This window comes from Morone saxatilis, unplaced genomic scaffold, assembly GCF_004916995.1.
Source record: "Morone saxatilis isolate NCDOM2014 unplaced genomic scaffold, NCSU_SB_2.0 Contig11, whole genome shotgun sequence".
Classification (NCBI taxonomy): domain Eukaryota; kingdom Metazoa; phylum Chordata; class Actinopteri; family Moronidae; genus Morone; species Morone saxatilis.
In genome coordinates, this window is record NW_023339663.1 from 10,596,283 (window position 1) to 10,623,460 (window position 27,178).

Here is a 27,178-nt window from a genome sequence, read left to right on the forward strand (position 1 = left end):
TTAGGTGAGAAGATTGATACCACTGTCAGTATCTTTTGGCAGATATGAAGCTACAGCTAACAGCTGGCTAGGTTAGCTTAGCACAAGACTGGAAACAGGGGCAAACAGCTAATCTGGCTTTGTACAAAGGAGACAAAATCCACCTACCTACCAGCATCTCTAAAGCTCTCGAAGTTCCTGTCCATCTCACTGTCAGCAAGAAAGCATATAAGTTGATTTCCCAATAGGTCAAACTTTTTCTTTAAGCCTAAAGCTGGCCTTCAGATGCTTACATGTTACATATGAATAAGTGTATACAGTACTACACTTGACTGTGATCTGATTGTGGTTCCTGTTATAACTTAGTGTAGATTGGATTACAGGTCTTCCTGCGTATTGTCTCGCTATACTAACTCCTGTTCAAGCAGTTAAAAAGGGCTTTCTTGAAATGCAAACCGGAGTAAATGACGCTGATGTTGCTGTTATTTAATTATGTTTGTGTGAATCATTTAATGTGCACTTTAAAGTCAATATACTGTATATATTATTAATGATGCATGCTGTGGGATAGGATTATGTAGCTGCTGCTTATACATTATGTATTAAAGACGTATAAGAAATGCTGATGCATACAAATACATGTGGAGTAAGGGCTTCATCATAATCTTACATTAAAGGAAGAGTTCGACATTTTGGGAAATACGCTTATTTTCTTGCTTGCCGAGAGTTAACTGAGAAGATCGATACCAATTTGATGTTTGTACGATAAATATGAAGCTACTGCAGCAGAAATACTAGCCTACCTGACTGGCTTTTAGCATAGAGCCTGAAAATGGGGACACATCTATCCTGGATCTATCAAAACGTGTAACAAAATCCACCCCTCAGAACTTTTGAAGCTCACTAATGTTTTGTCTCGTTTAATCCGTACACAAACCTACATGCAAAAACGACAATTTTACAGTTTTACAGAGAGCCAGGATAGCCCTTTCCCTATTTCCAGTCTTTGTGCTAAGCTAGCTACTTCTGGTGTTAAACACCTGAGTGTATATCTATCTCATCTCTTGGCAAGAAAGCAAAAGTGCCAAAGTGTCGAAATTTTCCTTTAAAATTTCACATTTTAAAGTACCAGAACTATTTGTTTTCACTGTACTGTTTCACCTCAAAGTGAGGCTATGTGTATCTTTTTAACAAAGAAATCACACATTCTTCCTCTTACAAATAAAAAGTTGAATACATGAGCAATGAATGCTTTTTCACAGCTCAATACACTCAGGGCTTTGGCCTCGGTCTGGTTTGATCAGTAGTGTATGCTGGCAATTGTAATGTATTGTATAATGCACATTGCTGACTCACTGCAGCTCACTGACTTTATGACTCTTCTCCACTTGTGTTACTGTTAAAATTGTACATTTTAGAAGTTACTTTTATCCCCTAATTGTAAATAAAACTTAGTAAAACAAACTTTTTTTTACCAATATTGGCAACTGAGCATGGAGGTTCACTCTTGACCCTTACGATAAAATATGAGAAATATTTAATTAAAAGGAAAAATATTCAAAACTCAAGGTTTACTTAACTTATATCAGAGCTTTTGATTGAATCTCACTGCATTTTTCAGCAAATGAAACTTGCTCATCTTGTGTTTTAAGTATGGGACTTGTGCCACGTGGTAACAGGTGATCATATATGGAAGAATACGTAACCACGCACACATCTTTAATCAAACACCACTTACAACATTAAAGGTATTAACCAAATCAAACCCTGTTTTCATACTATTTAGGGTCAGCATTCTTTTTTTCAGCAATAGCAATTCAAGGTTTTTACATTCTGTAATGCATCTCTATATAGTAGCATTGTTAGTGGCGCAGTCTGCCATTCCTGGATTCAAATAGCCTATGAATACAAATAATATACACATAAGTCATTATTATTACTTAAAAAATATGATCTCATTAATAGTAGCATCACTGTTTACCTTTACAGCGTGTGCAAGTTGTATATCAAGTTACTGCTAATGCAAACCTCAACATTTCCCTCTGCTGCTAATTCAAATTAAAAGCAGTCAACTGGCAAAATACAGGCCAGCTTTTATTGTGGGAAATGCAATGTATTTATCTATCAAAAATACGTCTACAAAACAAAGCATCTTTTCGCTGAAGAAGGGCGTGAGATAAAGTTGAAAGCTGGGTGGTTGGGACAAAAAATAAACCTTGAGTTTACAACATTAACAACATGTCACACATGGAGCAGGACAGGAAACGTTTATCTTTAACATAACCACACAGCATACAAATGCGTTTTTTTGAAAATACAATTTTACTCTATGATGTTCATACAACTGCTTTTATTTTTGTTTTTTTTAAATAGGATTTTCACCATTGAGGGAAGTTAAAACTCAAAAGGCAGACTTCTCTCAGCAAAGTACACATACTGGCAGTTAAAGTGAAAAATAAAAACTAAAGACAAGTTCAATATACAACACATGATAAAAAATAACAATACTCGTCAAGCTCTATATTCTGGCATTCATTCATCAGAAAACTAGAAAATGATACATTACAGAGGGAAGTAAAATAACACTGGAGCCCTTTTGGCATTCTCAATCACAATGCTCCTCTGACATTCTGTGTTTTTCTTGTGTTTACTCAGCACCTATAAAATCAAATTAAAAACTGAGTCCCTAAAGATTTTTTTACGATACTTGGATCCCTGGCTACATCTCTCCCAGTCTCCCAATTCCTATTTCAAGAAAATAATTGTGTATTTGTTGCTCAAACCTTTTTTTAGGAAGCAGATGAATTGAGAGACTCAGATTACAGTTTGACTTTGGATCAACTTAAATGTGCAGAAAACCTCAGTGAGCATAAGGTAGTGTTTGTTTTCTGTCTTCTATAAAGCATTGTACAGTCACGTTATTTACATATTCAGTATATTACAGCGCACTCTTTTTACTCTCAGTAGCTTGTGTGGTGCGGTCGATGCAGTGCTCACTCTCTCTCCTTCATGGAGAGGGCCCCTTCCTGTCTCCCTGTGCTTCTGTGGCTAATCTATCATCCTCAGATTGGTATATGGCAGGTATTAAAGAGTGAGTGGGTAATTCTGAGGGAAAGAAGGGGCCTTTGTGAAGAAGTCAGTGATGGAAAATTATTGAGAATCAGGGTGTCAGTCAGGTCTTTAAAAGATTGTAATACTCTAAAATGCACAGGTGGAAATGCATAGTGTATTAACTGCAATGAGGACAACATTTCATTAGGAGAAGCGTTAGCTCTGTTTGTGTGTTACAGTACTGCACCTTTGTAAAATGATTCACCTGTTTGGAGGGAAGCTGTTGTGAAGTTTGGGTCGGTTGTTCTTTGGAGGCACATGGTTGATTTTTAAGGTTGCAGGCAGACATGAAGTGCTGCTTTTAGTCGAGAGGAAATCAAAAAAATGGCTTCACACGCAGTCCATTTCTACCTGCAACAATGTGCAAGGGTTTCTACACAACACAAAGTTGTGCCTAATAGCACGCCTCCCTGCTGTGGTGAAGGATGGGATTCAGCTTATTAGGGGCAAATAAGATTAATTTAGTCCCCAATCAACCCCTAAATCATTGTGCACCAAACACTCATTAAAGTTCACACATTTTCTCTGAGTAGGGTAGCTGATGTAGGACTATTTATCTGGTCCCCATTTTTTCCCCCCATTTCATCTGATTCTACATTAGCACTTGATTATTTCAAGCTTTGTGAACGTGGGCCTTAGGTGAACTGGATGTAAGCAACATGACCAAAGCTCTAACAGCTGAGTTGCTGCAGCGAAGTGTCAGTCTGCCAACAAAGCTCCAGTCAGATCTGCATTTAAGCACAGGATGCCAGGCGTAGTATGCTGACCCAAGACCAACCATTTGACATTGATCTAGATAAGGCCCTATGTGTTCTTGTGGGCTTACAAGGCGGTGACACATGGGCAGTTTTTGAGGCAATGTTCTGCAGCATTTATTCCCATATCTTCTGCCTAGTACATATGTTGTTCATTGGCTGACTAACTACCTTACTGAGTCATTATACTGAGAATACTGTGAAATTCCCTGCAAATGCCTCTAGGCAGCAGTGTCATCACAGTAGAAGGACAGGGTGATCCTGGGCTAAGGCTCCAGCTGCACCACGATACCTGGTCCAGTTGTTTTGTTTAGTTTTAACATTCCAATCTAAAACATCTCCCCACTGGTCAAAGCTTTTATAAATATATTGGAAATCATCCCCATTGCCTGAATGAACTGCGTATGGATCAGTTTTGGCAGACTGATGCGCTGGTCACTGGTGAGAGTCCAGCAGGGGGCAGGAGTGTGAGTGGATGTCGTTGTGTTTGTGGATGGCCTGGTCCAAGTCCACAGGCCGTCCGTTAACACTGACCTCCATACAGCCGCTATAGTGCGCCGACACCAACGTGGACACCAGAGGAACGTCTGAGGGGAAGAAATGACAGCATGTGATCCAACAGATAACTGCAGCAGCCCTAGCTGTGACCTAACCACAAGTATGCCAAACAGTATTAGTCAGTGTGTTGAAACTGTCAAACACATTAACACTTTTTATCAAGTATACATGACAGTTCTCATTACGCCAGTGAATAACAATTCATGTTAATGTGTGTTATGAGTCCTTCCTTTCCACCTGAGTGGTGTCTGGCAGCATTAGATACCTCCACCGTTTTAATAGTTATTAATTTTAAATATTGATCATTAATAACCCTTCCTCCAAAGTACTTAGCATCACCACCAACCCTTCTCCTGCATACTGTGCAAATAAAACTCTACCGTACTGTATGATAAACATCCTGCAAAATGTGTATCAAATATTTCTGTCCTCACCAGGGAGGCCTCCTATAAAGGTGCTGGACTGTGACAGGAGGTCAAAAGGAACTTCGACGTCTTCACTACGTCCAGACTGGCTATCGACCAGCAGCAGGGTCTGGTTGCCTGAGATCTTCAGCTGGATTTCATGACTCTCACCATCACACAGAGGAGCAGGAGAGCTAGCGATGATGACATCACCTACAGATACCAGAACAAACTGAAAACACAGAAAAAGTCAGTTTTGAGATAAAACAAACATTATTCAAACATGCACAGGATGAGTTCTAAAGTACTCACATCTCGCCATTCATCGGTGTCGGGATGATAGTCGGCCAGAGCGATAGAGAGAGGGACTCTGTCCTGGTGAACGAGTGCAAACAGCACTCCGATTGCAGACGTTGGACGCAGGGTCAACCGGACGCTCAGGTTCTGTGATTCTGAGGTGATGAGAGCAGGAACTGAGTGAACAGCCGGTCATGAACTTTATAGACAAACAAAGACGAGGCAAACTGTTGACAAAAGAGTAGGCGATGATGGAAGCCAACCAACATTCACCCAAACAAATGAAACATTCACTAAATACTTCAGGAAGAAGCAATTAGGCTCAGTTATGCAAACTCCAGCCATGCTATGCATTACACAAACACACATGCACACACACACACTGCACCATAGCTGATGTTGAAGAGAGCGAAGCCTGTGCCGGGGTAATATGCTCCAGGATCCACTGTGCTGAAGCACTGCATGTTGTCATTGGACCGAATGGTTTCTTGTATGGATGTATCTTCACCCGTCAACCACCTCCACTCCTTCATACAGCCATCCAGACGGGGGTTCACCTACATCATAATAACAACAGTTGAGAAATGTGTCTTTTTTTTGGTACGTATTCAAGAAAATACACAAGCACATACAAACAAACACCTGATTGACGAGGCCGTCCTCTCTGAAAGGGACTCCTCCCACAGTGAGGTTGAGCTCATGCATGCCCTTCTTTAGCGTGAACAGGTCACCGTTTACTGCGATCTTCATCACGGCCTCCCTGTCAATCTTAATCACTAGACTCCGCCCCTGCTCCTCCACTGAGATCTGAGAAGCAAACAAATCAGAGTTTACAATCAGCTAATGAAGCTAAAGTAGACAATGTACTACTGTTCATGACAGAAAAACCTCCAACCTTTCTCCACTGGCCGTCATTGACGATGGGTCCGCTGCTGGTGACCCTGCTGACAGTGCCGTACTTCAGCTGCAGTTCAAGCCTTCCATGGTGCATTGCGAGCACAATCCACGAGCTGTTTAGGTGACCTCCGGCAAAGAAGATCACCCCCTCAGGATCGTACGTGCGGAAGTCAAACTCTGCCGAAAAGCTGGCAGAAGGGGGAGCAGTGAATGAGTAAGTTAGTATGACAAAGATCATTTAGAATAAATATGAAAGGAAAGAAAGAAAAGGGGGGGGGGGGGGGGCAGGGAGGAGATAGTGGGGAGAAACTATTCCTTTTAGTGGCCAAAATAATCATGTATTTTTTATCTGCTATCCACTTGGCACTCAAACAATGTTGGTGCCATTTTCCCAGCTAATAATAGAGTTGTTTTGTATCTTTTAGAACTTGCTGATACAACTACTATGTATGGTAAAAAAAAGACTTTTCCCTTTTAGACATCAAATGAATTCATTCTCAGACTTGGATTTACACTTTGAGGGGTCGTTCAGCCTGCTGTGTTACTTTAATGCAAACATTAATAAGAAAAACATGAACAAGAATTTAAAACAGGATTTGATTCAAGCCCAAAGCTTACTGTAAATTATGCTTTGCCACTAAACACCACAGATACATATTTGACTTTCCATGTTAAAAGTCAACTGGAAGCTCATTATACGTATCAGTAATGCATACAAATCAAGAAACATGCAGAATGTTAGACAACATTTTGAGTTCAATGCAATTCCTCAGGCAGGCAGACACTTCCTTAAACAAGTCTGGCAAAAGATTTAATATTGTTGTTTAAATACCCCCCCTAAAAATTAATCTTCACTTCTTAATCAAGAGTTGTGACCAATACACTTAACAATTCTTTATATTTACTGTAACTATATATATATATATATATATTAGTAGGTATATGATATCGTAGAAAATGGTGGGGTGTCTTTTTTTAGGGACACAACTGTTTGTGGAGTGTTGAACATCGCAAAAAGATCTGAAATGAAATCGCTAACTTTCATCACCCCAGTTTTGAAGTTCGTCCTTACGGAAACCTGCAGCCTCACCACTGCGACGCGGCTGAACATGGAGCCCAGGTAAGGAAGCGAGAGTTCCTCTTCAGGGATGGGCGGGGACATAGCAGGGGTTAAAGGCTGGTGAAAACCGGCAGACCAGGGAGAACAAGCTTGGAGATACGCAGGCTGAAGCATATTAAGAGAAAAGTGGATTTTAAGAGTACACTTGACTTCGAAAGTAGTTTTATACGTTCACATCAACACAACAAAGGGTGAAAGGTTGCATGTATTTCACCTGTACAGCGTCCTGGAGTCCTGGCCCCAGTCTTCATTGGGCCCTGACGACCATCAGCAGAAGCCACGGAAACTGGGCTGAGTGTTCAAACCGCACTCCTCTGCACACACACCCGTCTCACACTGCATCCACAGTCTGAACAAGTTACAGAGATTAAAGGAGAAGGGAGGAGATGAATTCGTGGGTTAGAGGGAGAATAGGATTCAGTTAGTTAGTCAGAGCCCATTACGTTGGGAGGACTTTAGTCAAAACTTGAACTGTTGTCAATGCGATCGTACATAACATCAGTATTAGTTACTGGTATACTGGATCGTAATATTACGATAGATCTGGCACCGTATATGATATATTCCTAGTTACTTGGTCATCATATTATATTTTTTTGTGGTTGACATGTTAGTACTAATTATATTTATGTTTGTTTTTGGGTCATAAACTACTGTCATTTGTATCTGGAGTATGTAACGAATATAATTTCCCTCTGGGATTATTAAAGTATTTCTGAATCTGAATCTGAATCTGAATCAGTTTCACAAGCATGAAAAAACATAAGATGTATTTCCTGTCAACAAATGAAAGAATGAAAACAACACTTGAGTCGAGTGGTCTTTGATGTGGACTTCATATACAACCTTACATGGCCATGAGAAGGTTGGCTATAATAAACGTTCATTCTCAGAGGAGGGACACTGAGGTTATGAAAAGTCTGGTTTCCATTGCAAAGAAAAGCAGGGCATGCGAGTGATTAACGACTTTGGTTTCTCCGTGAATTCTTATTCAATGTTTTTACCAACAGACCTGATGCTTGTGATTATTTATATCATTGTGTTATCTTATTAAATACCAAGGCAGCATTTTCTGGCCTGGCACATCCTACCACTCCTTGAGTATAAAAGTTCATGCTGAGCTGTCAGCTACAAATCTAGGGGAAAACATGAGATTAATTATGTTTGACATGCAGAATAAGAGAATACAATACTATCCTATACATCTTGCACTGTTAATTACATTTATTAAAATAAAAGTCAAATGCTACTTGAATATTTGATTGGTGACTGTACAGATGGTTGTTTTTAAAATCACTGCATGTTTAATGCATGTTTTGGTGTCCCTAAGATGAGAAATGAACACTTTTAACATGTAAACCTATGGCGCATCTTCTGTGCTTCACCTCATCGACCATTTCTGTCCTCACCAAATTTGAAATCAAGAAGACAGCCTGTGTATTTAACCCCTGAAATATTTTTGTTCTAAAGGCAAGGAGAAGGTGACCTGTAACCTACTTATACAGAATTCCTTTCCTGACCCCCACAACACAGCTGCATCGAGTCCTGCTGAGGTTGAAGTTGCTCCTCCGTCAGTTCACATGAAACTATGTTTGTGTGTCGTCGTGTGTGGTTCTCTTTTATGGTGTGACTATACACACTTACCAAGACAGCTCTTGGTTTCATTGTCGTAGACGTAGCCGATATCACACAAGCAATCGTAACTGCCCTCCTTATTCTGACAGCGTGCTGCTCCACACACACCTGGGTCCTCACACTCATTCACATCTGAAAGACACAAAATGTGCTCAGCTGGACAGATATCAAGAAGATTATACAGTCAACGACATGATCTGAGGAGGTTGATTGTACTTTGGCTCATTAGCCACAAGACAGATACTAGTAAATTCTGGTCCTGATGGGTTAACCAGTTAAATCAAAAGGACCCCAATATTAAATTTGTCCTAAAGCAGCTTAGATTGTAGATTCAATAGATTGTTTCACACAGATTGTCAACATTATATACGCAATTCATACTAACTGCGTCAAACCTACATTGAAATAAATATTTACACCAAAGGCACAGTTTACATTGAACCATTAAATCTAATGGAAATATTAAGATGTTATGATTTTATGCTCATCTGCTGAAACCTAGAATATTAAATAAACTAATGCAGGTTTGCACAACACGAGTAATGTTGGACCTGACAAAGAGTCTTAGAGGTTAAAGTGTAGAGTCTAATTTATTAACTAAACCATTTATTCTTTAGGTGCTTAGAATGATAATTATTTAAGACAGAAGAATTACTATAGGGACTACAATCAGGAAAACCTTGCAAAGTCCTCGCAAATTACCTGAAAACATTTATACAAGTTAGTATTAGTATGAGTATTAGTACTAGTTTGAAGTGGATCAAAACTGTTCAAGTCGAGTTCGAGTTAAACAAAGTGTTTTTTGTGATGTGTCCATCTATGGTTTTTGGCTTACCATTACATATGTGGCGTCCTACCAACATGTAGCCTTGGTGACAGGAGCAGCGGTAACTGCCCATAGTGTTGTTGCACTCCTGGTTACACCCTCCATTATTACTGCTGCACTCGTTGACATCTGCAAGTAGGATGGTGTTACAGTCAACATGAACGCAGGAAAAACATCATCATGGGCTGTGTACAGCATTGGGCTGTTTGGCTGGTGTTGAGATTTCCCACAGTAAGTCAGGATCAGGTTGTATTTCACGTAATTGGTTTTGAAAGTTACATTTTGAAATTCTGAATAGGGGTGCACAGCCTAAAGTCTGACACAGTTTGAAAGGCTCACTTAAACATCCTGTGCATTTGTTAGACGCCTTACAAATAACTGACACACTATGTCATTGTAACTGAGTGTTTAGGAGGAGTGCGGTCGTCAAGTGGAAAAGACTCAGACCAAGTCAAACTGAATCTGTTTTGGTTTCCTCTCACAGTAAGGTGGCAGGATGAGTCACAGTGGAAATGTGTGGAATGGTGGCTGTGCTGTAAATCAGAGAAACGTTTTCCCTCTCCCTCACAGTGTGCATGTATAAATTATGTGTGCTTTCCAGTTACTGCTTACACACTTAATATGTTACATTTCCCTTTCTAAAAGTGGAACCCTGTTTCTAACTTTCAGTTTTTTTTCAGAGGACATGCAAGCCTCCCCTCATATCTAATTACAGTAACTAGCTTTGACCTCATAGATTCCCGTACATGCAGTTCATATTGACCTGACACCATTCACACATCATTAATAACAGCAGCAGCAGCAGCAGCAACAACAACAGTTGGATACTAAATAGGCATGTCAACAGTAACAGTTGCAATTGTAAGATACAAGTGAAACACTAGAGTTTTGCAAGGTCAAAATAAAAAAAACAGCATTCACATTAACATACTGAGAAACAATGAAAATACTAGAAATATCTGCCTTCTGATCTCTTTCATTAGTCATATATTTGGGTCTCAGTGGACAGGAGTTGTCTGTCAGAACTAAAATCACTGTGATTATGACGTTGATCCACACTGAATGACAGTGCAAAAAGAATTCAACCTCTGCTGAGCTCCAGCACACAGTGTCCAACTATACATCCTCTCTCTCAGTCCATATGGATGACAGTACCTTTGTCACATCTGGCTCCGGTCCAGCCTGTGAAACAGTGACAGAGGAAGTCGCCCTTTTTGTCCTCACAGCGGACTGTACCTCTGGCGTTACAGGGAGACGGAGAGCACTGGTCTGGAATATCTTCAAACGTGAGAAAACAAAGAAAGACAGACGGAGAGAGAGATTATTGCTTTAAAACTGAGTCTATACAGACCGGATGCACACACTTATTGTAACTGTACACTGATACCAGACAGAGGAAGGGCATCTCTTATGTTCTGCATATCAGGAGTTATATATAAATAGCCTAATGCTGGCTAAGCTCTTTTGCCAGAGATGCCCTAATTCCATCCTTCACAGCATACCTGTCTTCTAGCTCACAAAAAACAAGATCAAACGGAAATTCAACTGTCTGTTCATTTTTGTTTGTCCTATTTTTCTATGAGATAATTTCACTTGAGCCTTCTTTCAATCCAAACTTGTGTAAGCGAGCAACTCTTTTCTCTCTCCACGCAGTTTCCTTTTCCCAGCAGTGGAGTTTGAACTCCAGCTAACATGCCCAGACTTGTCGAGCAGTTTCAGAGAAAAGGACAGTGTCTGGATAAAATGAGGGAACCAGGAGAGAGATAAGCTTACATGTGAAACACAAAAGCACAACTTACAGAGCACGACATTTTTCACTGAATGGTGTACAAAACTGTAAATATAAATATCTTAATTTCCTTAGTGAAACATCCGAGTTTTAAGTGATTGAAATTCAACATTTCACGTATAATCTTCCAAAGATTTGACAGCAGACCACCATGACAGTAAATCGAAACTAGTTAGGTTCTTTATATAGTGGAAAAATCAAATCAGTATCAACTACATGCTGCAGCTGTGAGAAGCTTTAGTTTTAGAGACAGTCAGCTGCACAGTCAGTCAAACATAGTACAAGTGAAGGGCTTCCAGCAACGTGATGACTCCAGCTTTTGACTGAATTTATAAACAGAATCTTACAAAATGTTACCTGTAATCTTAAAACAAATAACTAACAATGTTAGCTACAATATTAAAAAGGTGCATTGCAAGTTAAATATTTTCAAAAATACACAACATATTAGTCAGCTTAGTGTATAGGGACAATAATTACCTTTAAAATATCATTAATATTAGAAGCAGTATCAAACTATGCTTGTAGTAGCACACTGATATATGGATGATTCATTTTACATGGTCATATTTATGCATTATTTATTTTAGCTAATAGGCTGTTGTTAATTTGTGATTTTCTAGCTTTGATATTATAATATTTTATAAAAGCTTGACAAAGTAAATTGCATTACTTCATTAGAGTTGAAGTAACTTGTGCTCCTCTCTTTCAGTGATTGCAGCAATTGCAACCTGTGTTACAGACAAGTAAAAATCAGGGAAGCTATGAGCACCAAGAATCACACTGTTAACAAGTCAGCACCAATGGTGGAAGCTAAGCACCATAAAAATAGCAGTATTAGTGTATATTTATTTATAAATACTACATGCCTACTTCTAAAACGCAGTCCTTAAATGAATCAGAGCAAATTGACCAAAGCTCCAGCTTAGTAACATGGTTGGGATCTATGAGCAAGCAGGGGTAACTGCTGGAGCGTCTCTTGTTTCCTCTGCTTAACATTTTAGAGGCCCCTTAACAGCGTGTCAACATTTCATTTTCATTTAATAAAGCACACACTGTGGGGACACCACAATGATGATGATTTGGGTTAAGCCCTCCCAACGTTTACAGGGCAACAACAATTCATGTCCACGTACAGTGTATGCTACAGAGTGTGAAAATGTGTTTTAATGACTGAAAGGATTTTTCTGCAGAGCAATTCACAAAACATGTACAAACTGCAGAGTAAGAGAACAGACACAGACAAGAGTGGGAGAACAAACACTGTATGTGCAAATATGAAGCTAACTCAGCCCAAACTATATCTTTCCATATCATGTTTGTAGCATTACATGTCTATAAACTGTCATAAATGGAATTAGTGGAATGTCACGATCTGCTTCGATACTGGCATACCACCACTATTCTGTATGGAGACAGATGGGCAGAGATTTGCAGTGGGAGAGGGAAGTGGTGAGAGAGATAGCTGGTGTGCTGACAGATAGATAAAAAGGAAGAAAAAAAAGAAAAAGCTGCCGTGCCACGATGCTGCAACTGAGTCATGGAAACCCCCCCTCGAGACTGCTCAGCCAATAGCAGCGGAGCCGGGTTGGTTCCCTGTATCCTGATGCAGCAGAAATCCTGTGCTCCACTCGCGTCAGGTTTTTCTTTCACGTCACTCCTCCGCGGAGCCAGCTCACGAAGAAGCTGGTGCAGTCGGCCAGAGAGAGCGAGTATGTGACGTCTGAAGGGGTGTGTCGCTCATTCACCAATGTGCAGCATCACTGTAGTGCTGCAATGTTACTCATAGATACCTGTGCTCACCCACATATAGGGCACTCAAAGTCAGAGTCAGTCTTGTCTGTGACGCTGCAAAAACTGACCTGGAGGTGCCAAAGATATTCAGCACCTTTTCATTATCTTGTCTTCTTTTCCGTTTGCTGCTTAGAGAATGTGTGCCTGAGTATGATGCAGAGCAGTGATACTGCAGTGCAGCCCAACCCCACACTACAACTACTCTTACACAGTGAAAAAAGAAAGTCAGAAAGAGAGGGTGAGAAAAAGATGGGTTTGTGAGAAAGGAGGGGTCAGGTATCCATCAACCTGCCCACAGTTGTGCATTAAGCTCTTAAAGTAAGTCAGTAGACAGATAAGAGGGCGTAAAACCTACTGTGGACACACGTAACCAGATCCTGTTTCTTCTTTTCGGCATCTCCAAACTTCTCCATGCAGGCTAGAGGGAAGAAAAATGAGATTACAAACATATAATCAGTCAAACTGGCGGTTATAAGTAGAGATGAAGACTGAGAATGATAACTTACCTAAATATTTGGGATAGAAGTAGTCCTAAATCAGTGGAAAGAGAGAGGGATAAAGTTACATATACGTATAAACAAAACTCTAAACAGAACAAGATAACATAAATAAAAGCTTAAGCTTCGAGGGGGGATGTCCTGTTAATAGTTGACATAATCTAAGATTTGGTTTCGTTTCATACCCGATGTTTGTGCTGTGTACTCGTGGGATTGAAAAGCATCTCATAATCAATAATTAATTTTGACTATGACATTTGTCTGTGCGTGTGTGTGCAGTATTCAGTCAGAGATTATAAAATGATTACTCTGTAATCTGTGTGCGCTCTCTCTAATGGGTGTGGCCCTTTGCCAAAGGCTTCCTGAGAATTCTCTGCATTCCTGATAGTAGGAGCATCCCTCCCACCTCCCGGCTGCAGTACTCCTCCACATGTAGGTCAAAATTTGGGAAGATCTACCAACGGAAAAACTGGCTTTGAAGGCACATCGATTTTAGAGAGCATCTGCTGCAGTAGGAGCCAGATGCAGCAGGCTGAGGTGAAAAAAAGTTTCTTGTATGAATCAGTAATCAGATGGAAATTTGCTAAAGCTAGGAACATATTACACAAAATAAAGCCTGATTATACCCCTGAATGGATCCGATTTGCAAAGGTCAGCCGCATTTAGTTCAGATGTAGTGTGGTCCCAGAACAAGTCTGGGGATATTTATAAACTTGACCCTAACGGAAAAGTCAGACGTCTTTCTGTCCCCCCTCTGAAAGGCTTAACAAGTGAGAGACCAGAAAGTTTCAGAGGATAATCACAAGTGTCCAGGAACACCCCACTCTCCCTTTCTCTGCAGAGCTAGAAAGCTGCAGCACAAGAAAATGCAGAGTCAGAGACCGGCACTTTCCGAATGAATAATGCAGTTATGAATGAGACTGCAGCTTTGTAGCACGACATGGCAGAAAACTACAGGCACGCAAGCGCTATTCTGAAGGGGATGTGCGTCCAGCTGATTCCAACTCAACCCGAAGGAGCGTCACCTGACTTCACCTTTCTGCCTGAACCCAGCTCAACTTCGCTTTAATCCTCCTTCCCTCAGTCCTGCCTCAGCTTCCATGTCTCTCCTCTTGGCTAATCTTACACGCAATTTCTGAGTCATTGATTGCCTCATTCGCTCCCTCTCCTCCACAATTCACGAATGGCAAAACTTCAAGAGTGAGAGTGACAGCTAAAGAGCGTAGCACGTCAACAGCGCGACGCTAACAAACGCTCCCTCGACGTGAAGTCTCGGACTTCCAAATCAAGCAGCCAAACTGAAAATATGCAAAGATTCAGCAATTTCAGGATATACTGCTGCTGATATTTCTTGACGGCTAACATTTTTTAAAAAGGCATTTGGGCAAGAGTCTGCACTACAAATAGCCCACACTATAACTCATCTCACTGAGTACCGCTCACACACACTGACACATGCAACAAACCAGGCACAGATGTCTGTTAAAAGACTTAAAGTCTGCATTCTCAGCCAACGAATGAATACACTCCCACTCGCCCATGTTCCACGTTTTCGGACACATTGGGTTATTTATACCTCTGGAGCTTGTTTGCATATTCAGCACATATAGTACATATTCAATGAGCTTACAAGTTCACATGGATGGAAAAAGGCTAATCTGCACGTTCGTGAATGGAAACTAATCTGCAGTAAAAGTTCCTGAGCACACAGTGTGATGGATTTTGTTTGTTGGTAATCATCAAATAATAAAAAAAAAAAAAGAGGGTGGGAGCACACAGATTAGAGCGCTACTGTGTTGAATGAAACACATTTCTCAGCCCATGTTCGTTCTGTAATGAAACACGTAATCAGCTCCCAAAGAGGCCAATCAGAATCTGAGGAGTTTGTTCGCATCGTTCACGTGCATTTTTGCGTACGGGTGTGTAAAAGACGGCCTGTGCAGATGATACAGATGGTGAGAGGAGAGATAGAGATATCCAGGTGTAGCCCATATTTGTCAGGGGCCTAAGATCTCCATTAGATAGGGCCACATTTCAGTAAATGGAATATATATAAGCCAAAAAAGAAGACACATGAGTGACTGACTTTGTGTGTGCATATAAATATGAAGGGGGGGGGGGTTGTAGGGATGGCACTGTCTTTAACTGAAAGTGTATTTCATAAACTAAAGCTTAGTCACGCTGACTCAATGTCTGTCACAGAAACAAACAAAAGGAGATTAAAACATGTGACAACATGAAGTGACATGGGAATATTGTGTACACTGACAGCTACCAGCAGCCCAGACAATGAATCATTAGTCTATTGTAACATTACCGTCATGAATGATTTTAGTCAATACGAACATGATGTAAACAACCGACCTTGAAGATTTATGTTTTCTGACAAATACCGGGTGGCGAAAACTATCTGGGCCCATGAAACAATATGATTTCCACTTCTTAGTAGTGTTTTGATGAGTTACCAGCCTTCACTGAGTTTTAGTACTGCAGTACCTCAATGGAGTAGAAGCCAGAAGAAGGTGTGGTGTTGTGGTTGTGTTTTTGGGAGAGGGAAACCTGCATGCAACCTTCACTTAAATCCACAACTTTTTACTGGTGCTTTGGTCCCTTCATATACAACATACTCACCGTCTCCGGGTCGTTTTCAAACACTTCTCTGGCCTCCTCTTTGGTGCACCTTTCCTCCACACACTCCCTCTCCAAGTGTCCTTGCTTCGTCTCCTCGAAAACTTGATTCGCCCTCCTGTGTCTGCTCAGAAACTGGTTCGCCTCTTGGGGAGACAGTGAAACTGCAAAAAGAAAGGAAAGGAAAGGAAAGGCATCCTTCAAAACACATTTAATAACCCACAACAACAAGCAAGAGAAAGGTCAAACTAAATGTGGAGTTAGGCAATATTTTGGCTCCCAAAAACGAAAACACTTCAGCAAGGTTGCGCAACATCTACAGTTAAAGCACCGTTAATGACGGTAATAACTGAGGCATGCATCATCATCATCCTCATCTTCATCATCAGCAACCACAACACAAATGTCAAAGGGGACTCAGCGAGCTAGTTAGCCACCTAGCATGTAACTGTGTACTTACTGCTGTCGGACCAGCGGACGACCAGCAGCATTAGCAGGGCTGCCGATGAAAGGGACTTTGTCGGGGTCAGCCGCATTGTTTGAACCGCCGTGTCTGCGCCAAGCTTGAGAAACTTTCTCCCGTCCCGTCTTGCAGTCGCTTCTGTCCCCCTTCTGTGTCTCTCAATGTCAGTGCTGTTCGCACCGAGCCGAGGCTAACGTAACTGCGAAACACACTGCAGGTATTCAGGTACTTCCGACCCTTGGTCGTTAACGTTTTTTGTTTTTTATGTTAAAATCACCGCCGCGGAGCGTTGCGAGCTAAACGGTCGTGTGCTTCTCCCGCATATCGTTCATAACACAGATTTAAGTCACCGTCCGCTTTTTTTTCTCTCTCTCTCTGCGGTTCAGCTCGTCCCCATTGCGGTCTGTACTTTATTTTTATTATTTTTTAGCCCTTTCTGTCCTGTGTTGAGCCCGCTTTTGAGTCCCCACTCTGCGGAGAAAGACTGCACGTCTGTGCTGCTTCAGGAGGGGGAGTAGCTCTGAAAAGTGCAGGCAGGAGTTTGTAACGATGCAGACACCTCTCCCTCCTCATCCCTCCCCTCCCCTCCCCTCCCCTCACTCTCTCTGTGTGTGTGTGTGTGTGCACCCATTATCACGCTGCTGAAGTTGGAAAATAAATAAATCTTACTGGTTCATAATGCTTGAATCATCACCAGAGCTGCAGTGCTCAAGTACTGTACTAAAAAATAAAATAAAAATACTTGTACTTGAGTATTTACATTTTAAACTCATTTATACTTCAGCTTTACATATTCTACTTTTTATTCCACCTTTTACTCATTTGTCTGACAGCTTCAGTTACTAGTAACTTTTTAGAAAACTCACATATTTCCAAATTTGGTCATTCTCAATGTGTATTTCTCAGATGAATGTATTTAAAAACTCTCTTGGATTAGTTGGGAAGTGTGTAGTATTGATTTACTTAAGTAACGATCTGACTACACTACTCTTCCACTACCAGAGTGCAGTGGTGAAAAGTAACTTTCTAAAGTACTTTTACACAAGTACTGTTACTTAAGTACAATTTTGAGGTACTTTATTTGGGTATTTATTTAACATTTTCCGAGAAGAAATATTCAGATCCTTTGCTTAATAATACAAAAATACCACTGCAAGTAAAAGTCTTGCATTTTAAGTAAAAACACAGAGGTATTGTCAACAAAATGGACTTTAAGTATGTAAAGTAAAATTACTTATCCAGCAGAATGGCCCCTGCCAGTGTTATATACTGATGTATTAGCATGTAAGGAGCATTTCAATGTTCAAGTGAGCGTCAATTTTGACTTCTTTATCCTGTTGGGTGCTTTAGTTTACAGCACTGTATCATATTTTATGAGCTGTTTGTATGTTTTGTACAGTACATAAATCAGTAAAGTAGTTCTTTGAGCTTCTTCCTCAGCTTTAGTGGAGGAATCAGAGCAGTCCTCACTCAGCTTTAAAAAACTTCCAGGGCAGTTTATTTTAGACCCACACCTTCTTTTTCCAAATACTTTTTTCTTTCAGTTTTGATTCCCCTGAATATTGTTTAACTGAAAATCTATTTTTAAGTATCCTTTCCAGTTTTCATTGTCTCATTTCAACATCAGTGCACTTTGTGTTTCACTTTAATTTCTCTCTGTCTTCCCATTTCTGTATCTAGGCCATTAGGCTGAAGTGTGTCACATATTATATTTTATTATACAGTGGGTTACAATAAAATTGCACTTGATAGTGCTCAACAATTGATATTGTGATGTGCCTGAAAGGGTGCAGCTTTATAATTGTTAAAGTTACTCTAAATGTGAACAGTAAACAGTATTGATGTTGTCTTTTTAAATAAGGACCCAAAGTCTAAAATTCATCTATTTATTGACCAACTGGCTGATTATTCACTAAATTGAGGGGTATTACAAACAAATCAAAAGTATTGCAGCGTGTATTGATGCTAACAATACAAATTTGTACCCATATATTACATGTAGAATAAGCTAAAATGTATTGAAAATATGATTTTGACTAGTTTAGAGTGGACTGATGGTGGCAGAATGGAGAACGACGGCTCTAAATAAAGGAGAAATCACGTGATATTAAAGGAAAACACACCTGAGTCAAACAGTGTTTTGTAAATGACTGCTTTACGAGTGTGTTGTGTCACCAAGGACTTAGGACAAACTGCACCGGAAGGATGGCGAAAGATTTAGGATATCAGTTCACAGACGACCATAAATTCATTTTGGACAACATGACGTTTCCTGTGTGGTCTTGTCTCCGGTGATGGGAAGATGGCAGATAAATGTATTGTTTTAATTCAACACTATTAGATAAGGTTGCTTTGACCAATTTTATTAAAACAAACATAAAACAAACAAAACACTGAACAACTACATTTAAGTTATATATTAACGATGGCTTGTTTTATATACAAAGTTAATTTTGGACACAGGAGAACGCTGAAGACGAGGTCAGAAACAGAGGAACAACACAAGTTGCAGTTTTGCAATACAAATAAAATGATGAACCATGTTTCTAAACGTTACTAAACACCTCAGAGCTCCGGTAAAGGATGGTGATTCGAACAAGAAAATGCTAAAGAATTGGATCGATAACCTGGAGGCTCCGCTTTCTCTATTGTGCTTTTCTCTGCCAACAACCACCAACCACAATTTCAGCTACTTGTCTCAGACGTCCACAAGACCAGAAGGGAATTTAAGAGATAGTACCATGATTCAACAACAGGGACAAAGATGCAGGTGGTCTTAAAGCCTGGCCAACATTGACCATTTGTTTATTTTTCTACACAAACATAACCATCTCTTGCTCCAAACATGGTTTGCGTGCTACAGAGCTCAGCTCTTTTCAAACATTTCTTGGAAAGCATTTAATTCACTGCAACAAACTGCTACAACTACATCATCAAACTATTCAGCTTCTGACTAGCTTACTGGCAAGCCAGGTTTCATTTTGCCTCGCTAAAAAAAAAAAAAAAAAAATGCTCCAAGAACAGGAACAATAATACTGTATGAATGAAAAGCGTAAGACAAAGCTTAAAATTAAACCCATCAGAGAGAGTCGACAAAAATGACTATAACCGTCTACCTCTATCTCCTCTTCCTTCCTCTTCTCCTCTTCTATATCTCCCAAAATACCCCAAGAAGGGCCCACTGTGGGATTCAGACTAATGCGAGGGCTTTTTTAATGCGATACGCTCGTTAATTAAGGTCAGTCTCTGTGCGGGTGCGCCGCATCGGGGTGACTCTCATCGGAAGTCACAGGAGGACAGGAATGGGACTTAATACTGTTATGTTTGCTGAGAGCCTCGTCAAAGTCCAGCTGCTGGCCGTTGATAGTGATGTCCATGCAGCCGTGGTAAAAGGCCGTCACAGGGCTGGCGGGTAACGGGACGTCGTCTGAACGAGAAACAGGACAGTCCGTGAGAATAATGAGAGATGGGGGTCAACATAAAACCCTTTTTAATACCACAATAAAACATAAACGACAAAATAACATAAAAACATTAACAGGTAGAAATTTGGTCAACAACTATTGGGTGGACTGCCGTGAAGTTTTGTGCAGACATTCAGAAGGGATTTTGGTGATCTGCTGGCTTTCCTCTAGCTCCACCATGAGGTTAAAATGTGTTTTTTAGTGCAACTATTGCAATGGATTGCTGTGAGATTTGGTTCAGACATTAATGCCCCCCTCAGGACGAATTGTAAACAGTTTGGTGATAAGGAAATCTCTGAGAAAGCTTTCTTATAAAAAGATGGGGATTGGTTGGTATTGATATTGAAAGGATTACAGCCAGAAAGCCACATTAGCCCTTTCATGGTGGTCAAATATAGCTAATAAATTATGCTCAATTATTTATTTTCAAAAGAGTTACTTTTGTGCTTTTGTTTTGCTTTTAATATTCTACTTTGACTAACCTGGTATCCCACCAATATATGTACTAATGGGGTTCTGCATGGTGGTGTTGAGGTGCCCCAGTGCCTCCCGCAGGGCGTCAGACTTCATGTAGGTAACTGTGGAGGAGTTGGCTGAGATCTGGATTTCTGTGGGAGTCACATTGAGCTGCACCGTCAGCCGTTCGGGGTAACACAACATCAGCGACACCACCGTTGCCACAGGGACGCCGTCCATGAACACTTGCAGGTTCTAGAGCACAGAGGGCATTAACATCGCAAAGTTTAATCACATGTATTTGTGCTTTTACATGTGTAAAGATGTGTTCTCATTTACGATAAAAGCGTGAATGAACTCACAGCATCTTCTTCTCCCTGCGTTACCACAGCGACCGACAGGGGGACCATGTTGTTGTAGACAAGAGCAAAGATGACCCCTGTGCTGCTGGACGGACGTATATTCATCTTTATATCCACATTCCAGCTCCCAGAATCACCTAGTGACACACAGGGAAACGTAAATACATTTCTTATTTCTAGGTTTACTCAACTCTGCAATTCTAAAGAAAGTCTCTGTTTCTAAAATCCTAAGCCCAAGTTCTGTCGTGACATGGATAATGTAGAACATACACAGGTGTAACAGCTACAGTGGAACAAACCATATATGTCTAATCTGTACCTGTGCTAGTCTATATTACTACATGGAAGAGGTCTTTGTTCAACACCAAGCAGGACTAACTGGAGCCTTTCTGCGTGTAATTTATTCTCCCTTTGTACACGTGTTTGTTCATGTGTCCCTTTGCTGGTGCTTCACTTTTCTCCCAAGGTTCAATGCTCCGAAATATTAAGGATCGGTCAATGCAGAGGCCAAATTTTCCCATGGGGATTAATAAAGTATAACTTAACTTACTCACTGTAGTCAATGTTGAAGAGTGCCAGTCCTTCCCCAGTGAAGAAAGAGCCTTGTTCCACATACACGAAGCAATGTTTACTCTTCTTCTCCTGGATGACCTCCTTTACCCCAGATGCTCCCTGGTTCATCAAGTTCCAGCCCCGAATGCAGCCGTCAAGTCGAGGGTTGATCTAATGGATGGATGGAAGGATACACACACTGAGTACAACACTGGATTGGAGATGGTTCAATATGCTCTCTGTATATACATGTGTATGTATATATGCTTTGTATATTGATTTAATTATGTTATTAAGGTGACAGTTATTAGATGGGGTCACAGGGAAGAGAAATCCATGTTTGCTGTGTGACTCATTGTGTGTGCATGCTTTCAGACGGCCTACTTACGGGTTTGATGACGTTATCAGTGCGGTTGGGCAGACCAGCAATGTAGACCTTGGTCTCCAGTTTGCCATTAACTGAAGTAAAGAGACTCTCGGGGCTGTTGATGCTCATCACAGCTTCCTTGCTGATCTTCACACTGATGCTGCTCTCCAGTTCATCCACAGAGATCTGCATGTTACACACACAATCCATTTGCCATGAATACAGCTTATTGATTAGCACTGCAGCTACCACTCTGTTAGCCATAGGGGAATAAGTTGAGTATGTGTAGGGAATTACTGGACTACAGCTCTTTCTCACCACATGCCACTGTCCATCATTGATGGCTTTTCCTCCACTGGTGACCTTGAATGTGTGCTGGTTTTTGAACTGGACTTCAATGCGACCGCCTCTTAGCCCCAACATGAACCACGAGTCCTGGGAGGACTCTGCGTACAGCACGACTCCCTCTGGGTCAAATGTACGAAAGTCAAACTCTGCTGCAAACCTAACAGCCAGAAACAGGAAGTTCAAAGATCCATTAACATTCACTAACATCCATTTTATAATTGTTTTGATTTGTGTTATTTGAGTTTACAGACAGACTTAATCTGGTATAAATGTCTAAGGGTCCTGGAACTATCTTGAGATAAGTAGAATTCCTACTTTTATTACTGTAAAAATTACATTTTTGTTGACATTTGCTGATATGGAGCTTTAAGTGGCATTTTTATGGTCATCAGATAAACTCTACACAGTAATGCCACTTTTCCACTGCATGGTACAGCTCGACTCTACTTTACTGTACTTGTTCTTTTTTGGTTTTCTATTATGGATAGTACCTGGTACACCGGTCGAGGTTCCAAGCAATCTGAACTGATAATAAAAGGTGATGTGAAAACAATGCAGACCACTGATTAGTTATGTGACACAGGACATAGTGCACATAGTTTTTTAATTACCTCACAAATGGCTGCCCGCACACAATGCCATGGTCAATTAACGAAGTGCAGATTTATCAAGCAATATCCTCTTCTTCCTCCTCTTAATATCCTCTGTTATAAGAGTAGCAGCTCCTTCTTGCATACGTAGTATATGTGTGTGGATGAGTGAAAGAGTGATGAATGTAATCGGTGCAGAGGAAAAGAGAGCACGTCTACGTTCTGGGGGTACTAATCAAAGTACTATATACAGTGGAAAATGAAGTAGAGCTACTAAAAGTGAGTAGAGTCGAGTCGAACGTCGTACGTGTAGTTAAGATACGGCTTTCGATTTTAAATTCAAACAACTTTATCCAGGGTCACATTGACTGACTTGTTGTTCTGGCATTATGCAGATGCTATTTGCTCTAAATAGTGTAAAAAACACAAAACATACTTATGATGATTTAAGAAAATACACTATATTCGTATGTGTGTGTGTGTGTGTGTTTGATCCTCACTTTGTGTTCTCCGGCAGACGGAAGCGCAGGTAGATGACAGGAAGGCCAGTAAACTGCTCCCCCAGGTAAAGCATCTCAGGGTGCTTGTAGTCATACAGGTCAACACAAACAGGGATTTTTTCACAATATCGCTTGTCCTCCGCCAAGCGAAAACCCCCACGACCATCACAGTGGCACTCATAGCTGCCCACTGTGTTTATACAAATCCCGTCGCACACGCTCAACTCGCACTCATCTACATCTGCAACAACAGGAAAAGAAACACACAAAAATCAGTTTTTAGGAAGTCTGATTTGTCACCTTGTCAGACAGTATGACTCTTGATGGTATGAAAGACACTATAAATTGAAGCCTCACCATTGCAGGTCTTGGAAGTGAAGTTATATCTGAAACCCCGGGGACACCGACACTCGTACATGCCCGGCGTGTTGACACATTTAGCCGGTGCATTACAGATACTGGCATACAGCAGGCATTCATCGATATCTGGAAAATAGTAAATTGAAAGAGACAATGGGCAAATGGTCTTGTGAGAGTTTGCAATATGAACTGTCTGAGTAAAATAAATGTAATTACAATAACTACAATCTCTTATATGCAGCTTTTAGACAAATTTTTTAGTGTATGGTTACATTATCAGTGTGCCATAATGCAGTGCAGCTGCAAGCTGAGACTGTTGTGAAAACTCTTCCTTGGTGGTGAGTTCAAGGAAGGAGCCAGCAGCTACAAATCAGCATTTTCATGAGATATGTTACTGTGAAATTAAACCTAGCATAGAAACAATTAGCAACCTTGGATGTTATGGAAAGAATATGGTTGAGGTTCAGTCGCCAGCTCTCATTCTCCTTTAATGCAGTGCAGAAACAAATCTAAACCTGGTCCTAGTTTCTAAATTGTGAATGTTTGCTGCTGCTCTCTCACTCTTAAACTGTGTAAATTGAACATGAGCTCTGGATTTTACACTGCTTGTCCAAAAAAATTTGGAAAATGTGAGGGTAATATATTATATTCTATGGACAAAGAAATTAATAATCTAATTTTTAAATGTTTGACAGATTCATTGAAAATAATTATTAATTGCAGCTCCAACAAGAAACAGAAGCAGTTACAGCAGTGTTTGCTTCGATTTAATTCTGTGCTTCGGAAATCATTAATCACTCAACATTAGTCATTCGGTATAGGTATTGATGGAATATGTGCACAACCGCCTGTATGGTCTTCTAAATCTCCACAGCAAATCAAAAAAAAAAAGGAAAAAGCACATTTACCAAACTAACATAGTCCATGTTTGTAAAGACTTTGTACTCAACAAGCAGAGATAAACACTGAGTGAACTGTCCACACAAAATAGGACAGATAGAAATAAGCACAAATGAGACAACAAGCATCGACAAACTATAAGCAGGTTGTAACAGCTCTGACATATGAGGCTGGTGGTCCGTTTACAGTAAAAGGATGGGCCATCTTTTCAAATGTTAAAAGCTTTTCACATGCTGTTACATAAGAGGTCACCTCAGGCCAGCTTTAGAAATAACAAATGGTTCGGGCCCGGAGGACAACAGCTGGACGACAGAGTTTTTGTTATGAATTGCGTAGAATTCCACCGTCCATATGAATAAATAAAAAGGATAATACACAATGTGTGTGTTTTCTCAGCTGCTTAATAGCACTATATGTTCCTCTTCCATAGGGACAGTAAAACAGCTGCATGTCTTCATATACGTGACATAAATCACACACAGAAAGTGCATAAAACTGCACCTTTCTGTCCTTTGGTGTAACAGAAATTCATTCAGCTTAAAAGAATAACAGTGTTGTAGTTTAGCTGCACAAATTGCAACTGAAATGAATGAAGTCTTACCCACACAGTTGATGTTGTCATTGAGGAAGTAGCCGTCTTCACAAATGCAATAGAAACTACCAGGGAAGTTGTAACACTTTTGGTTACATCCCGCTGGAAATTCAGGATCTGTACACTCATCGATGTCTGCCAAGTTAACACATTACAAGACAACATTTATCAGTTCAGTCGCTTCGAAAGGTTCAATTATTTCCACGTTTAATAAAGTCTATGCACGTTCGACCAAATTATGTATCAGAACTCACCGTCCTCACAGAGCAAACCCTTCCAGCCAGGTTTACACACACATGTGAAGGAGGCCTGGCCATCCACACACCTTTCTGAACCCTCCTTGTAGCATGGAAACGGCGTACACTGGTTACTGATCTCTGCCATGCAACAAACACACACAGACACAGGATGTTGACAAAAGCCTCGATAAAAGCATTTCACAGGTGTGAGGCTAACCTGTATTGGGCTTATGGACAAACTGACGTTAAAAATACACTTTTCTTCCACGTGAAAGCCCCTCACCCTTCACACAGGTGCGAAGATTCGATGGGATACCAGAATCAGAGTTCTGGTTGTTGATGCCGACACGGTGTGAACCCAGACAGGCTGCAACAAAGAGTGATCTTTATCAGAATAGGTAAAACAAACCTGATATCACAAAGAAAAAATACATTCTGGAAACTTACCAACATATTTGGGGTAGAAGTATTCCTGGAAAGAAACAAAACAGGCAAGATATTTACCATTTGACAATAAGAAGTCTGTTGAAATAGTATAAGATCAGGATAAATAAAATGTTGCATGTATCATTTATAACATATAGTGTCTGACCTATAACTGAAATGTTTTGTCTATAGATCTACTACTAGAAAATTATTCTCAATTTAAATTATGTTAAAAGGAAAAGTGCCGAAAACAATAAAAATCTGAATATTTGTTGGTTTTCTTCAATAATTTATTCCAATTTATTTATATACTGGACCGTTGGTTGGGCAAAAGAAGACACTTGGAGATGTCAACTTGAGCTCTGGGAAATTGATGGTGAACAGACATTTTATGTACATCAAAACTGATTACTCAATAAAATATTTGTCAGATTCATCACTAATGGAAAATAATGATAACTTACAGCCCTAGTCTGATCTACTGCATTTCTTTTTACATTGCTTGACCCATCTCTTCATTTTCACTTGTTCTTTCTCATCACCCCACCTCCCCTAAGTCTCATAACCATGATCAGGAGGTCCGCGGCTCCTCTTACCGTCTCTGGCTGGTTCTCGAAGATCTCCCTGGCCTCCTCCTTGTTGCACAGCTCTTCGATGCACTCCCTCTCCAAGTTGCCCTTCTTGCTCTCCTCAAACAGAGAGTTGGCTCTCCTGTGCCTGCTCAGAAACTGAGAGGCTGTGCTCTGGCTCAGGACTACAGGACAGACACATCAACACACACACACTCGTTCATATATATTCTGTAAAGCTGCATTTTCCATAGTCAGTGTCAGTGTTTGCATGTTATGCTATTACAACAATCAAGAAGTGCACAAGCCTATTACTGTGCATGAGTGATTAATACAACCAGGCACATGCAGCTACATTATAATAACACATGACTGATCCCAGCAGGAATTTCAGTCCTCTGTTTCTTCCTGACAGATGGCTGATGTGGCTGCTGCCTTGCATGGACAAAGTGGACAACCTAATTACTCTTCTGTGAACTGGCCTGAAAAAAAAAAAAGGGGGGCTCATTGCGAAACCGTTATTTCCCAGAAACTCGTTGTAACAAGCTGCTCATGCCGACCAAGCATTGTTTGACGGTGTAGGAAAAGGAGTCATGACCCCTCACACTTTCTGTTCCCTGTTTGCTGCTCTTATGTTATAAGTACTGAAACCCAACTACCCGTTCACATACAGGCTAAAAACAAAAACAAAAAAAAAAAA

General features: G+C 40.5%; 2 protein-coding genes across 2 annotated transcripts in view; both read right to left on the minus strand.

Annotated features, from left to right (window-relative positions):
- Window positions 1-2,055: 2,055 nt before the first annotated feature.
- gas6 (growth arrest-specific 6) lies at window positions 2,056-17,285 on the minus strand. The gene is made up of 14 exons (XM_035652026.1): window positions 16,751-17,285; window positions 16,294-16,454; window positions 13,672-13,696; window positions 13,521-13,583; window positions 10,738-10,860; window positions 9,592-9,711; window positions 8,766-8,888; window positions 7,336-7,378; window positions 6,000-6,189; window positions 5,747-5,911; window positions 5,493-5,661; window positions 5,120-5,259; window positions 4,838-5,039; window positions 2,056-4,432 (listed from the first exon to the last, which is right to left on the minus strand). The coding sequence occupies exons 1-14, from the start codon at window positions 16,824-16,826 to the stop codon at window positions 4,281-4,283; spliced, it is 1,752 nt and encodes a 583-aa protein (XP_035507919.1). The 5' UTR covers window positions 16,827-17,285; the 3' UTR covers window positions 2,056-4,280.
- Window positions 17,286-19,100: 1,815 nt separating this feature from the next.
- Window positions 19,101-27,178, minus strand: part of pros1 (protein S) — an 8,370-nt gene continuing 292 nt past the window's right edge. Inside the window, exons 2-14 of the mRNA XM_035652418.1 lie at window positions 26,506-26,663; window positions 25,931-25,955; window positions 25,767-25,850; window positions 25,499-25,621; window positions 25,254-25,379; window positions 23,750-23,878; window positions 23,393-23,633; window positions 22,273-22,459; window positions 21,976-22,140; window positions 21,590-21,758; window positions 21,036-21,172; window positions 20,700-20,928; window positions 19,101-20,180 (exon numbers count right to left, since the gene is read on the minus strand). Of these exons, the coding sequence (XP_035508311.1) occupies window positions 19,993-20,180; window positions 20,700-20,928; window positions 21,036-21,172; window positions 21,590-21,758; window positions 21,976-22,140; window positions 22,273-22,459; window positions 23,393-23,633; window positions 23,750-23,878; window positions 25,254-25,379; window positions 25,499-25,621; window positions 25,767-25,850; window positions 25,931-25,955; window positions 26,506-26,663 (1,961 nt within the window). The 3' untranslated portion in view covers window positions 19,101-19,992. The remainder of the gene's footprint in view (window positions 20,181-20,699; window positions 20,929-21,035; window positions 21,173-21,589; window positions 21,759-21,975; window positions 22,141-22,272; window positions 22,460-23,392; window positions 23,634-23,749; window positions 23,879-25,253; window positions 25,380-25,498; window positions 25,622-25,766; window positions 25,851-25,930; window positions 25,956-26,505; window positions 26,664-27,178) is intronic.

What these genes read in the sequence shown, in the direction of transcription:
- gas6 (XM_035652026.1), bottom strand. Translation starts at nt 16,826, where the DNA reads ATGCGGCTGACCCCGACAAAGTCCCTTTCATCGGCAGCCCTGCTAATG. An exon ending in GACTCCAGGACGCTGTACAG is followed by an intron (nt 6,190 to 7,335) that starts GTGAAATACATG and finishes CCCTTCTGCCAG; the next exon opens with CTTTTCGGCAGAGTTTGACT. An exon ending in ATGACGGCCAGTGGAGAAAG is followed by an intron (nt 5,912 to 5,999) that starts GTTGGAGGTTTT and finishes TTTGCTTCTCAG; the next exon opens with ATCTCAGTGGAGGAGCAGGG.